The sequence below is a fragment of the Aspergillus candidus genome, assembly GCF_002847045.1.
Source record: "Aspergillus candidus strain CBS 102.13 unplaced genomic scaffold BDW47scaffold_11, whole genome shotgun sequence".
NCBI classification, from domain to species: domain Eukaryota; kingdom Fungi; phylum Ascomycota; class Eurotiomycetes; order Eurotiales; family Aspergillaceae; genus Aspergillus; species Aspergillus candidus.
This window is the reverse complement of record NW_020194016.1, coordinates 540,892-553,464: the sequence shown is the minus strand read 5'-3', so window position 1 is coordinate 553,464 and position 12,573 is coordinate 540,892. Positions and strand designations below refer to the sequence as shown.

Below are 12,573 nucleotides of genomic sequence, written 5' to 3'. Positions count from 1 at the left end.
CTTCCTGCAAATCAAGAGTGTGGATGGGATTATTCGCTGGTCTTGCATAAGTATTTTTTTCTTTCCTGATATCACAGCTTGACCTACAGAGGCACAGGGGGGTCTTCATATATCACTGGCAGGTGTTCAGCGACCACATTAACTACATGGTATCCTCATCCAGGACGCCGAGGTTTCAGGTCTTTACAACCGCATATCCACTTGATCACCTCTTGGGATTTCAGGTAGGGTTGGTTGTGGGCTAACGCTTCATAAATCCAAAACAGACTAACACGAAAGGAAACGCACTCCAGATATTCGGAAATTTACATCAACCTCTTCATATAATAGTTCGAATTCATCTGCGCTTCCCATAGGCCGATTCAATTGTTTTGAACTCACAGTGCTCGTGGATTCCCGGAATGTCAATGCACTGGCCACACAGGTCGAAATCTGAACATTTGCGACACTTGTGGCGCGTACCATAAACTCTCTATGCCTTTATGTCAGCTTGGGATCAAAGAAAATCAAGGATTGAAATGGCATCTCACATCTCCACAGTAATCACATCGCACGCCTTCGTGCTGTCCAAGGCGGACTTCCTTGAAGCTGTGCGACGGATGCGTCTCGGCTGCACCTTGGTAGCAGTTGGAGCAGTAATCGAAACCCTCGCACGTCTTGCAGCTATACCGTGGGCCAAAAATTTCCTGGGATCATCAGTCCGGATGCACCGACAAGGGACATCATAGCACTCACTAGCCCGCATCCATCACAAAGCCGGCCCGGGTGCCAATACGCGTCCTCCACGGAGGCAATGTACACCACCCACATCCGTTTTCCCTGCACGATCTCATCCAGCACAACCACCCGATACCAACCATCATCCCCATTGATTCCACGCAGTCGATTTCCCACATGGACCCCTTCGAGGGCGGGCGGGTCCATCCAGTCAGGTAACATCAAGGTGTCGAATGCGCGGATGTCGCGGGCATTTCGCGCTCGCGGACCCAGAATGTGGCCACCATACTGGCAGGCTGGGTTGAAATCCGCGTCGAACCCCAGTTTCAGGTTCACCACGTTGGCTCCCTTGGGTCTATAGCGGATGACGGCCGCCGTGCCGTACGCGCCCGGTGGTAGCGAAATAATCCGGTCGCGATCGTTCCAAGGGTTCCACGCCGTGAATTCCCACCGTGCATTGGGACCCGTATCAGGCGGCGGGATGTGGCGCAACCAGAAACCGTACAGTCGCGAGGGGAGTTTGCCCTCTCCTGTCATGTTCTGTCGCACGTAGATCCGCCGCCGTCTCGAGGACCCGTTAGAGGAGAAGCGCAGGAGATCGATCTCGTCGAGCATGACTCGGGCATACTGATTTGGCTCCCGGAGAGGAGTGAGGTAGATCCCCAAACGCTGGCGGGCGTTGTCCTGGCAGTCGAGAGCCGCCAGGTAGATCTCCATTCCCCACTGGACCATGGACAGCTCGATGGAAAGGCCCATGTTGGTCATGGAGTACGGAGACGCGTTGACTTTGTCCGTGGATACAATAAAGTGCGAACTACTTGCAAAGTCGGCAGGCGACCGTGCCAGGAGGCCACGGTAGTTGTCATCTTTGCTTGACCAGGCGAAGAGCGTCTGATCGTCTGATTGCTTCATGATCTCCTCCTGGAGTCGCATAAATGCCTTTCGACCCTCGCCGTACAGCATCGGCATATTCACATCGAACAGTCCGATCAGGCTGTAGGCGGTATCCTCCACTTTGGTTGTCGTGCGCCCCGCGGCCCACGACATACGCTGAGCCACGCTGAAGGACTGCGGCTGGACGGTACCGAGCAACACGTCCTCGTGGATTCCGGTAATGGCGAATATTTCAGTCTTCAAGGTCGCCTTGGTTCCCAACGGTTTCCACGCCGTGTTAAAAAATTCTACCGCGACGGGCGCAAGCAGCTCCTGTAGGGTCCAGCCGCGGGTAAACCAGACACTGCGCTGGAAATCTCCGTCGCTGGTGACCGAGGTCTCGGTGACGTCGACCAGGTATGCCAGACAGACGGCGGACTTGTGGTACCATTCGTACATGGAGTTCAACGACTCGGACAACTCGGCGCTGCTGGATTTGTCGATACAGAGGGTGTCGATCCAGACATATTCCAGGCCTCGCGACGCCACCTCGGCACAGCACGACTCGACTTTGCCAAAGCCTTTCTTTTCCCGTGCAGTCCCGGATTCGATGTCGCGCAGAAGGACTTCTCCCTCCTGCCAGCGATGTGAGAAGACAGCATATGGAGGGATAGAGTCCTCCAGGAACTCATGGAGGTCCAGAGTCTTGGAGTGTAGGAGACGCATATTTGCAGGGTGACTGAGATGGAAGAATATCTTTTTTTGGGATGTTAGCGGGGTCAAGCGAGGATTTATATATCTTCTCAGCTCCTCGTGTACCTCGTGTTGATCCTCGGCGCCTTATTAGTTTACGACGCCAGTCTCTTTTTGGCCCTTTTCTCACGCTAGGAGGATCACGCTGGGGTTTAGACGGGCATTTGGGCACGGTGCCTCTGAATACGAGGATCCCTGAGCCATCCGTTTGCTAATTGCTTGAAACCGTCGCATACTTCGATAGGAAGGTAGTCAAGTCATTTGGTCAAGGTAGATATTCGCACTTAGTCCGGTTCAAAATCCAAATAAAAACTCTTTTACGTTAGGGCTGATCGAGCAATAAATCTGGCTGTGATAAAGGTGGAAGGCTGATATCCTAGAATTATCTAAACACACTAGGGGTGTCAATATTGTCAAATTGGAGGTAACGCCACCAGCGGAGATGCGGAAAGTCTGTATGAACATCGATGTCATGATGATCCAACTTGCCGTTCCCTGATGTGATTTCGGACATGGAAGCTCCAACTACCGGTCAAGTTGACCCTTCCCCGTACGCACATTCACAGGTCAGAGGGATCGTGGGATCTATTGCAAAATCACACATCATGCACTGCAATCCTGATACAGAAATAGTCCATGGACGCCTTCTGAAGGATATTATAGCTCCCGAGAACAGGCAGAAGGGCAAGCAGGTGGACAGAACGGCTAGTGATATGGAGCTCACAGTATCGCCCGTGATGGATGATGTTCTCAGAACTGGAATTTCAAGTCCGGATCGAACCCTAGCTATCAGCAATGCGATGGACACGGACGGCAAAATCCTCGCCCCTATCTGCCACAATGAAGACGTGACCGAACAGGATCGCCTGTACGCCACGAAGCTGGATGATGGTGATGATGATGATGATGATGTCGCCCGTGATGCACCAGTACCTACTCCCAAGGAATCAAACTTTGACAATCCGGTGGCCGACGACAGTTTGTTCGTTGTATTGGGGGATCTCACGGACCGCCTGGATTTGACACAAAAAAGCAACGCCGGCGAAGGTCCGTCGCCTCGGCCATCTTCCCAGCAGGCGCCCGCCATGGTCACCGAATGTGTGTCTTGCATAGAGCAGTTCGAGACCAGTGGCATGCTTTTGAGCGCCTGTGGCCACAGCTTTTGCCTTGACTGCACGCGGCAGATGGTCCTCAGGACTATCAAGCACGAAGAGTTGTATCCACCCCGATGCTGTGGGCACATCATTCCCCCAGGCACGGCGTTGCGGGTCCTGAACTACGAAGAGTTGTGCGGGTTCAGCGACCGAGCCCTGGAATACATGGCCAAAGACCTCATCTACTGTGCGGTCCCGACGTGCTCCAAGTTCATCCCACCCTTTGCCATCGACGATGATCACGGCACCTGCCCCGCCTGTCAACAAAAGACACATCTCCCCTGTCGGTCCCTAAAGCACCCCGGTGTGGACTGCCCTACGGACAAGAACCTGCAACGTGTGCTCGCCATGGCCAACTCATCGAAGTGGCAAAGGTGCTTCCATTGCCACACCATGGTGGAGCTACAGCAGGGATGCAACCATATACAATGCCGGTGAGTGAGCAAACCTACTGCAGCCTTCCAGATGACCACCGGTGTCCCATACTCACTAGGGATCCTCAGATGCGGTTGGGATTTTTGCTACGTCTGCGGGCAGGTGTGGGGAACGTGCTTTTGTGATCTCAGGACCACCGAACGACGCATCGAACGGGCCATCATATGGTTGAGGAGGCGGTGGTGGAGGAGATGGCCCCTGGGGGGCCTCCGAACGTCCACATCTGCGCTTGTGGTCAAGTGCTGGAGGATCTGCTCAACCACGAAGATGTCGGATGTGAGCATCACCGGAACTCACGGGGAGTTTAGAGTATGAGGTCCACAATCACGACCGGTCCGACTATATGAAAGAATTTACGAATGCGGGCGTGCAATCGCTGTCGCCGGCATCGTCTACGATAGCGGCATTGGCAACGAGACATTCCCCCTTGTTTTATTCTAGTTCTTTGTGTGTGGGCACAGGGCGACCCAAACAGATTGATGACAGAAATGCACTGTGCAGTAGCTATGCAAAGTCATTACCGTATTCAAGGGTGCAGTTTACATCCGACGCACGGCGCCGGTGCCTCCCTACTCTCATAGATATCCGGTCGTGGCGGCCCTGCCACATTCAGATACCCCACGGCCCCCTTGTCCAGGCGGAAGATGGCATGGTCTAAAATGGTATATGTGCCTGGCACAGTCATCTTCATGTCGACGATCGTAGCGCCACCGGAGGGCACACTGGTAGTTTGGACGTACCGCGCCGGCGGACTGAGGACGTCGGCATCGCGGTACAGTCGGTGGAAATTACTCCCAATGACATGAAATGAACTGGTCAGGTTGGGGCCGGCATTACCAAAGTAGATGCGCACCGTCTCGTCCAACTTGGCCTTTAGGGGGTTCTCGATCGTCAAGGCACCCTCGTGGCCATTGAAAACGACCGCCGTGGGACTCTCATCCAGTGCATTTGGGTAGGAGAATTCGACAACGGGGGAGGGGCGACCGTTGTCCATGGTCTCGGGCGGTTCGCAGTAGAATTCACTTTGCATGATGAAGTATTCCCGGTCCACGGAGGGAAGGTCCCCCTCCTCGGGCTGCACGTAGATGAGACCGTACATGCCGTTGGCGATGTGGACGGGGACGGGGGCCGCCGCACAGTGGTAGACGAACAGCCCGGGGTATGCCAGGTGGAACCGCGCCGTCTTGGTCTCGCCCTCTGATGCGGTTGTGACGCCTGAGCCACCGCCGGGTCCCATCACGGCATGACAGTCGATGTTGTGCGGGTTACCGGACTCGTCGCGGTTGGTCAGCGATAGCTCCAGGACGTCGCCGACGCGCGCGCGAATGAAGGGGCCGGGCACCCGGTCGTTGAACGTCCACATCTCGTACTTGTGTGTACTCGTCAGCTGCATCGTCTTTGTCGTCGTCTCGAGCGGAACTTGTAAGACGACGGGGTGGTCACGCGTGATGCGGGGAGGCACATTTGGCGCGGTCGTGAAGATGGCTTGCTCCGTGGGGAAGTCAACCGCCCCCAGATGACCTTTTGACTCAATGGGTTCCCGATAGTGCTCGGGATCGATCGTTCGTGGCACCAGGGTGGGGTCCACGCCGGGCACGAGCCCCTCCATGGACGCGGTGCCTTGCTGTCGGGAGTATATCGCCCAGGCCAGGATCGCCGATGACGCCAGAGGGAGGAGGTATCTCCATCGACTGTGCTCTCTCGCCATTCTATCCCCCGTCTGCGCCGGACCGGGGGAGAAGAAACTCCGACTGATGCACACCCCTCGCCCGGAGCGGGGAAAATGTCGCGTCGTCGCATTCCAAGATCGCCCACGGCAATAGACGGGCATGCGATGGGCGACCCCTTGCTGGAAGGGTCCCCAAGCGTGGCGGATTGGTGAGACTATGACACGCATGGTGCAGATAGTCAATTACACATCGTACAGATGATCAATTCCACACGGGAGAACGTGCTGGTCGTGGAAAATAATGAGGACTCGTCGCATTTATAAGGTCTCTTGCGAATTTCCCGATCCGGGACCGCGATACTACCCCACATCCGCACCAGGTGCAACCGACCGTCGTGATGTCACCGTTGGGCGGCCAGACTGATGCCCCGACGTTCAACCACGGGTAAGAATCGCACCAGGGGTGTTTCTCCTCGGAGCTTCTGCATTACAGAAGGGGGTTTGCTTCGTGGAGTGGAATTGAAGGTCCAGATCCCGAGACTCGGGATCAGGAACCCATTTCCGACGTTCGAAGGCCTGCCTGACATGATCTCTATTACAAGCTGTAGCTCTATGCCATTCATCTCATGGGTGCATTTCAGTGGTATGATTACACTAAAGGTTGTTACTCAGTCGAGGGTGAGCCTGCGAACATGCTCCCAATAAACCGATTCTGTTGAATGAAGTGTCAGAATCGCTAAAGACCAGGGTATTAGGGCATATACTAGCCATGTGCCTAATGTCGAGGAACCATGATTTACAGTTCATCGGTAGTGTCCCATGCTTATAGTGGCAAGCCCTACGCTTGGTGTCAGATGTTAGAACTGAGTCTGTTCTAGATATCTTGGCTAGAATATCCAATTTTATCGCATACTTTTGGGGTTTGTTCTATTACTACATCATTATAACTGACTAGCATATGTCAGCATTCAAGTAGCATGGCGGTAGGCTTTGACGAGCTGGTGATATTGTATCACAGTGTCAAGTCTACACGGGTTTTATTACTGTACCGTATGTACTTATTCTAGATCTAATTAGAATTGTTTTGGATTCGCCATTAAGATAATCTCCATCCTAAGGTGGAAGATGATTGTCTTTGATGTTTACGTTTGATAGGTACACTACATATATATAACCTGATTAGGGCTCGACATGTTGAAAACCAATTATCCACAACTACTTGTCTTTTTCCTTCACCCAAAAGCGTTTCGACGATTATTGTGCGAGCTGAATACTAATATTGATATGTTGACGCTAGAAATGAACACCGAGCTGCATCACTATGACGTCCCGTTGCTGGTTTGCCAGCACCGACACAAACCAGCAAAGACACGGCTACGTCATGGCCAAACATAGCCAACTCCATCTACAAATGTCGGATGATCGACCACATATATTAGTAGAAAATTGTTCATGATTGATATATTTATCAAGCTTCCTTGATGATATTCTTTTATAAATATTTCAATCCCCTCCTTTCGTGAAGTTTAATCGCATAATTAAATATGTCGGATCAAACCCCAGCCACAAGTGACGGATCTTCGAGATTTACAGTAAGCCATTGCCCTTCCCATCATCGATATTCCTAAATCAACCTGACTGGTCATACTCATCACACATAACGCTGCAGATCTCCTCCGATTTTCCCAACCTCCATAACCAGAAGGAGTCCGACGAACTTCACTACGATGAACGCACAAGAGAAGCAACGGGCCTCCAATCCCAACCAGATCAACAAACGTGCGAAACAGAAGACCATTCCTTCCAGGGGACCAAGCCCGGTAAGGAGTCGGACACTTTGCCGGGATGGGAGACCGTGAAGGATGGGGTGAAGGGGTTGACGGGGTCTCGTTGAGTGGGTCTTTCTTGTATGACGAAGTGTGATCGGACAAAGTGTATATACAGTGATTATATGAGATGCGTATATTGTTGTGAATAGTGTGAATAGGCAGCGGAAGGTCCCATGGAAAGTGGGTGGTCTATCACGGAAATGAATTGATAACAGCCGCCCGACAAAAGACCAAATGAATCACGACATTAATAGCTATCTTTCTGTGAACTAAAAGAAAGCTAAACCAGATTAGAGGAAAATAGAACAGCGTCGATGGTTACTTCTGCCGCGCGAGTTTCGCCCGGTAAGCCGGTAATGTCACGGCATCTGCGCGCCCATCGTGTTCAGTTTCCACATCAAAGACGAAGAGCGTTACATCTTCCACCCCATAGGTCGTCGTATCGAGCGTGCCCACCCAATCATTGACATCGTACATCTGGGAGACGAGTCGCTGTCCGGGCAATCCGTTCCCGATGGATGGATCAGTGAGGGAGTACGCTCGGAACGCCACCTGCGCGGGCGGTCCGGACTGAGCAATCGTCGGGACTAATCGAACACCCTTTCCTCCGACTAACTCCGAGATAATGGGGACCATGTCAGTTCCATTGCTGATCCACGACGAGATCGCGAGGCCAGGCGCCCCCTCAGACGATGTGGGGATCGACAGGGTCACGGACGAGTTCAACCCGTCCACCGTGGACCGGTATGAGCCAGAAAAACGTTCGCGGGCTTCCCCCGCCGCCTGCTCCAACAACGCGGGAACGACGGCATCGATGACCAGGTCCGTCAACCAGGGGACCGCCTTCGTGGGTTCATCAGTACTGCCGCCTAGGATAGTGAACCCCGTGTCAAAGTCCGGTAGGAGCACGAGAATGGCGGTGTACGGGCCTGAGTCGCCAAGTTTGGTGTAGATGTCTGTGACCACGTGGGAGTCGGGATGAACGTAGCGGTAGATCTCCCATGGCTGCCCCAGCGAGTACCGTAGGTCGGCCGTGTGCGTGACCGGCTTCATCCACTTGCGCGTGCGCGCGGGCGCGAGAAGTGTAGAATTGAGGATACCCCGACCGAGGGCTCTCATGTCATTCAGCGTCGAGAAGATTCCACCAGACGACTTGGAGATGCCGCCGTCGATGGCAAAACCGGCCTCCGCGGCGCCGGGGATGACCGACCGTGCAATGAGTTTCGGATCCTTCGGCGGGCTCGAGAAGGTGGAGTCCAAACCCAGGGGCTTGAATATGCTCTCCTGGTACACCTGGTCGATGGACTTGCCGGTCAGTTTGGCGATGACGACTCCCAGAAGGATGAAGCCATTGTTCGAGTAGACGGGGCTTGTCCAGGGAGCGAATTCGGGAGTAATTGTGGCAATCCCCGCGACGTACTCCTCGGGTGTACACTTAGAAATGTCTTTTTGCATGCAGGGATATCGAGCTAGTTCCTCCGTGAGGTTCAGTGGGGGAAAGCCAGTTGTGGCTGGGTCGACTTTGCCGCCCATCAGGAGATCGGGATGAAAGGGCACGCCTGCACGAGGGATGCCCATGTGGGCCGCAAGGGCCCCAGCAGTGACCTGGTCCCACTGAATCTGATGAAGCGGCTGGGCCGCCCTCTGGTTCTTTTGAGTGAGGTCCTTCAGGGCCGGGAAGATCTCCGTCAGCGGTCGCTCCCAGTCCCGCGCGTCCAGTTCCACCAGACCCGCGAGGACGGTGAAAAGTTTGGTAACACTGGCGATGCGGTAGATGCTATCAGCATCGACTTTCTTGATGCCGAGCGAGCCATTCAGCGTGGTGGGTGCCGTGTGGTGGAACTGGAGGGTCTCGGCGTCGGGGTCCTGGAGGGAGAACATGCCCATAGAGAATGTCAAGTTCTTCAGCCGTTTAGTGGTCGCGTTCGCTGACTTTTCGTCCTGATTCAAGGTCTTGTCCAGGGATGCGGTAAGGGCGGCCCAGTTGGTCGCCACGCGACTGGAGTTGGTGCTTATCTCGCGAGGAGCGGGATAGACGGGCCCCCGAATGTCGGCGAGTGTGCCTGGAAGACATAGTGACAGGACGATGAGACCTTGGGAGAAAATTTTCATAATGAGCGCAATGCAGTAGGAGATGGATGGTTACAGCAGAGTCATGTTCCAATGTGATGTCCATGGTCTACTTATACCCATTTCCTCCAGCTTTTCCTCGTTGACCCAGACGATTGGGGGCCTCGTCTTTAGACTCGGGGCAGTGCATCAACCGCTGTCTCTCCATAGCAGGCGGTCCCGGTGGATATGGATGTAGCTGACAGAGCCAGCCCATACAGACAGACAGAGATGATAGGTCCCAGATGAAGGTATCAAAGTATTAGGGCCAAATCACCACCTCGTAATATTATGGAGCGGACGATCCCCTGGACACGCTAACCCAATCAGGCCATACGCAGCGCTGGCCCAAAACGGGCATCCACAGTGTTGACTCTGAATAGTAACATCGTCATGACATCGCGCAGTGAGTGACGAAACCTTCCAGTAAACTAACGACTGCCAACGCACGATTATATTCCCTATCCGCCTGCTATGCGCCAATCTTGACAAGTGCAGGAGAGAGGAGGACAGCCAGGACGATGCCGACGATCATTGCCAAATGCGCAATTAGTGTCCGCGAAGGACCAACGGCCGCTTTGTTTCCCTTGCACTCGCCCAATGTCTTAGCACCAGATGAGCCAGGCCTTAAGTTTTCTTTGAAAAGAACATACCTCCATCTTCTCATCAGTGTTCTAGTCGGATGGCAACGTGACGTGGAATGGTGGATACAGACCAGACTCAGACGATCACCACTACTGTTTCCCAGCGTGCAACTGGTTGTCAAGAGGGGGTTAACTATGGTAACGAGAAGTAGGATCTCTTTCAAATAGATGATAAGAAACAGGCAATGGGGCGGTCAGGTAACATGGTCCCTGATGGTATCTCTGATCGGTTTCCCGATCTGATCAAGTTATTCAACGCCATCCCCGATCCGTCCGTCCATGCGTCCGTCATTCAACCATCTATCCGTATCAATCCCTTTGATATTCCAATCAGACTGCATAGCGAAACTCCGGATTCTCCCGGTCCGTCAGGTCCAAGAACTCGTGGTTCTGCGGTACGACATACGCGTCACCCAATGCCTCCTTCTCGCGATCGCGTCGGCGGTTCTCCCGGATCGACACCCAGCGGATTAACACGAGATCGAGTGTAACGAGAAAGTACAAGATCACAATGGAAATTTTGGCCGGAAGGTATTTGGGACCGTCGCTGGATTGGAAGGTCTGTGGGGAGATGATGTTTCCGACCGTATAGGCGATCGTTTGGATGCACGACACGGTAATCTTCTTGGTCGACCCCGCCACATTGGTGCTGGTGAGCCCCAGGATCGTCGTCCAGCCGATGGGGATGCCCCCGGTCAAGTAGAAGCCCACCAGGGCCGCCGCCTTGTCCGTCGTCGCCATGAGAATTGCCCCCACAATCGCCGGGATGTGGCCGACAATACACCAGAACAGTCGTTGGTCCGTTTTCATACTGAGATAGGTGAGTCCCACCAGCAGGACCACTTCGTACGCTCCGAGCGGCGTCACGAGGAGCAGACTCTCCCGCTGCGTGTAGCCCATGCCGCTCACCAAGATGTTCCCGAAACTGGTGGCAGTTGAGTTGGGTATATTGGCCGCGAACACCCAAAACGCGTACAGCCAGGTGTGAGGATCCACCAGGGCCTCATAGACCTGCGCCGGTTTGAACACGGTGCTTCCGATGCCCTGCTCGTTCGCTCGAAGCCGCTCGGCATGTAGGGCCTTCTCTTCGGCGGAGAGGAATCGGGCCGTGACTGGCGAATCGGGTAGAATGAAGAAGAAGAGAACGCCGGTCACGACGGTGAACAGACCGAGGATCAGGAAGATGACCTGCCAACCCCGTAGGGAGGCGTTGGGGTCGCCCCCGATGTGGACGGCCACCCCATAGGCAATGTAGCCTCCGAGCATCTGGGCCCACCCGCACATGGAAAACCAGATACCAACGCGGAACGCCTGCTCTTCCTTACGATACCACTGCGAGGTGAAGACTACCCAGGCGGGCACCACGGCTGCCTCCATGGCGCCCAGAAGCGTACGACAGACCATCAGCGACGCAAACGACTGACAGGCCGCCATGCAAGCCAAGATGATTCCCCAGAGGGTCACGTTGACGGCGACGTAGCGCGCCAGGGGAAAGGCCTGGATCAGACGCATCGTCGGGAACGAGAGCGCCAGCTGGCCGAAGAAGAACATGCTGGACACCCAGTTGAATTGATTGCCGTGGAGGTTTGTGGACTCGCGCATCCCCGTCACACTGGCGTAGCTGATCGCGATCTTGTCCAGGTACTGAAGGAAGTACACGACGCAGATCAACGGCATGACGTACAGGTCGATCTTGCGCACCAGGCGCCCTGATGCTTCAGGATCTAGATTGTTGCCACGGCCACCTGCTGCCAATAAATCGAGCGCTCCATCGCCGCCGCTGGTTTGGGCAGCGGGTGATTTCTCATCGGAAGAGACGTGCGGTGGTGGAAGGTGGTCCACTTGGGATGGCTCCGGGGATGCCATGTTCGCGTCGAGTTTCCCGCGGCCGGGAGCGAAGTTGATTTGATTTTTTTCTTTTCTCGTATCCTACGAAACGCCGAACCGCGCTGATGGAATTCCGTTGATCTTTAAATCGATTTGGCCTGCTGTCCCTGTCGATGGCGACGCACTACTTCCTGAGCACGCCATCGCTGGATCGGCCCCTAGCCTCTTTTCGCTACTGGCAGTTTGAGTCATTTTCTGTACGCTTGACTATGGTTTTCCCTTATTTTTTTTCCGGCCATCGCTCGGGTTGACAGCTCGGTGGGGAACGCGATAAACTCGGCTTGGTCTGGGCTTGGCACGGAAAAGTCCTCCATGGACCGGGGACGCCCGTCAGACTGGGACACCTTATATCAGCGACGCCATTCTACATCTCACCGAACTCTAAGATGCCAAGTACCATCAGAGATCGGTAGACACGATAGTCAATTTATTTAGCCATGCGTTCTGTGTAGAGTTGAGTCAATGATGGTGCAGCCTGACCATTAATATGATCTAACTCGCCA

The 12,573-nt window shown here is 54.2% G+C and overlaps 6 protein-coding genes across 6 annotated transcripts; 2 read left to right on the top strand and 4 right to left on the bottom strand.

Annotated features, from left to right (window-relative positions):
- Nucleotides 1–290: 290 nt before the first annotated feature.
- On the bottom strand, nucleotides 291–2,664 carry BDW47DRAFT_102699 (HET domain protein). Its single transcript, XM_024811916.1, has 3 exons — nucleotides 736–2,664; nucleotides 531–686; nucleotides 291–472 (listed from the first exon to the last, which is right to left on the bottom strand). The coding sequence occupies exons 1-3, from the start codon at nucleotides 2,314–2,316 to the stop codon at nucleotides 338–340; spliced, it is 1,872 nt and encodes a 623-aa protein (XP_024673932.1). The 5' UTR covers nucleotides 2,317–2,664; the 3' UTR covers nucleotides 291–337.
- An 82-nt stretch (nucleotides 2,665–2,746) lies between these two features.
- BDW47DRAFT_9721 (Rcat domain-containing protein) lies at nucleotides 2,747–4,353 on the top strand. The gene is made up of 2 exons (XM_024820367.1): nucleotides 2,747–3,931; nucleotides 4,001–4,353. Exons 1-2 carry the CDS (start codon nucleotides 2,856–2,858, stop codon nucleotides 4,245–4,247), a joined length of 1,323 nt encoding a protein of 440 aa, XP_024673931.1. The 5' UTR covers nucleotides 2,747–2,855; the 3' UTR covers nucleotides 4,248–4,353.
- A 105-nt stretch (nucleotides 4,354–4,458) lies between these two features.
- On the bottom strand, nucleotides 4,459–5,541 carry BDW47DRAFT_116384 (putative multicopper oxidase; the record flags this gene model as incomplete). Its single annotated transcript, XM_024814924.1, has 1 exon — nucleotides 4,459–5,541. One exon carries the CDS (start codon nucleotides 5,539–5,541, stop codon nucleotides 4,459–4,461), a length of 1,083 nt encoding a protein of 360 aa, XP_024673930.1.
- Nucleotides 5,542–7,055: 1,514 nt separating this feature from the next.
- BDW47DRAFT_9699 (uncharacterized protein) lies at nucleotides 7,056–7,622 on the top strand. Its single transcript, XM_024820334.1, has 2 exons — nucleotides 7,056–7,193; nucleotides 7,271–7,622. The coding sequence occupies exons 1-2, from the start codon at nucleotides 7,146–7,148 to the stop codon at nucleotides 7,493–7,495; spliced, it is 273 nt and encodes a 90-aa protein (XP_024673929.1). The 5' UTR covers nucleotides 7,056–7,145; the 3' UTR covers nucleotides 7,496–7,622.
- Nucleotides 7,056–9,771, bottom strand: BDW47DRAFT_9707 (serine hydrolase domain-containing protein). The gene is made up of 2 exons (XM_024820343.1): nucleotides 7,248–9,771; nucleotides 7,056–7,193 (listed from the first exon to the last, which is right to left on the bottom strand). The coding sequence occupies exon 1, from the start codon at nucleotides 9,540–9,542 to the stop codon at nucleotides 7,749–7,751; it is 1,794 nt and encodes a 597-aa protein (XP_024673928.1). The 5' UTR covers nucleotides 9,543–9,771; the 3' UTR covers nucleotides 7,056–7,193; nucleotides 7,248–7,748.
- A 583-nt stretch (nucleotides 9,772–10,354) lies between these two features.
- BDW47DRAFT_102693 (allantoate permease family MFS transporter) lies at nucleotides 10,355–12,546 on the bottom strand. The gene has a single exon (XM_024811915.1). It carries the CDS (start codon nucleotides 12,047–12,049, stop codon nucleotides 10,514–10,516), a length of 1,536 nt encoding a protein of 511 aa, XP_024673927.1. The 5' UTR covers nucleotides 12,050–12,546; the 3' UTR covers nucleotides 10,355–10,513.
- Between the last annotated feature and the right edge of the window lie 27 nt (nucleotides 12,547–12,573).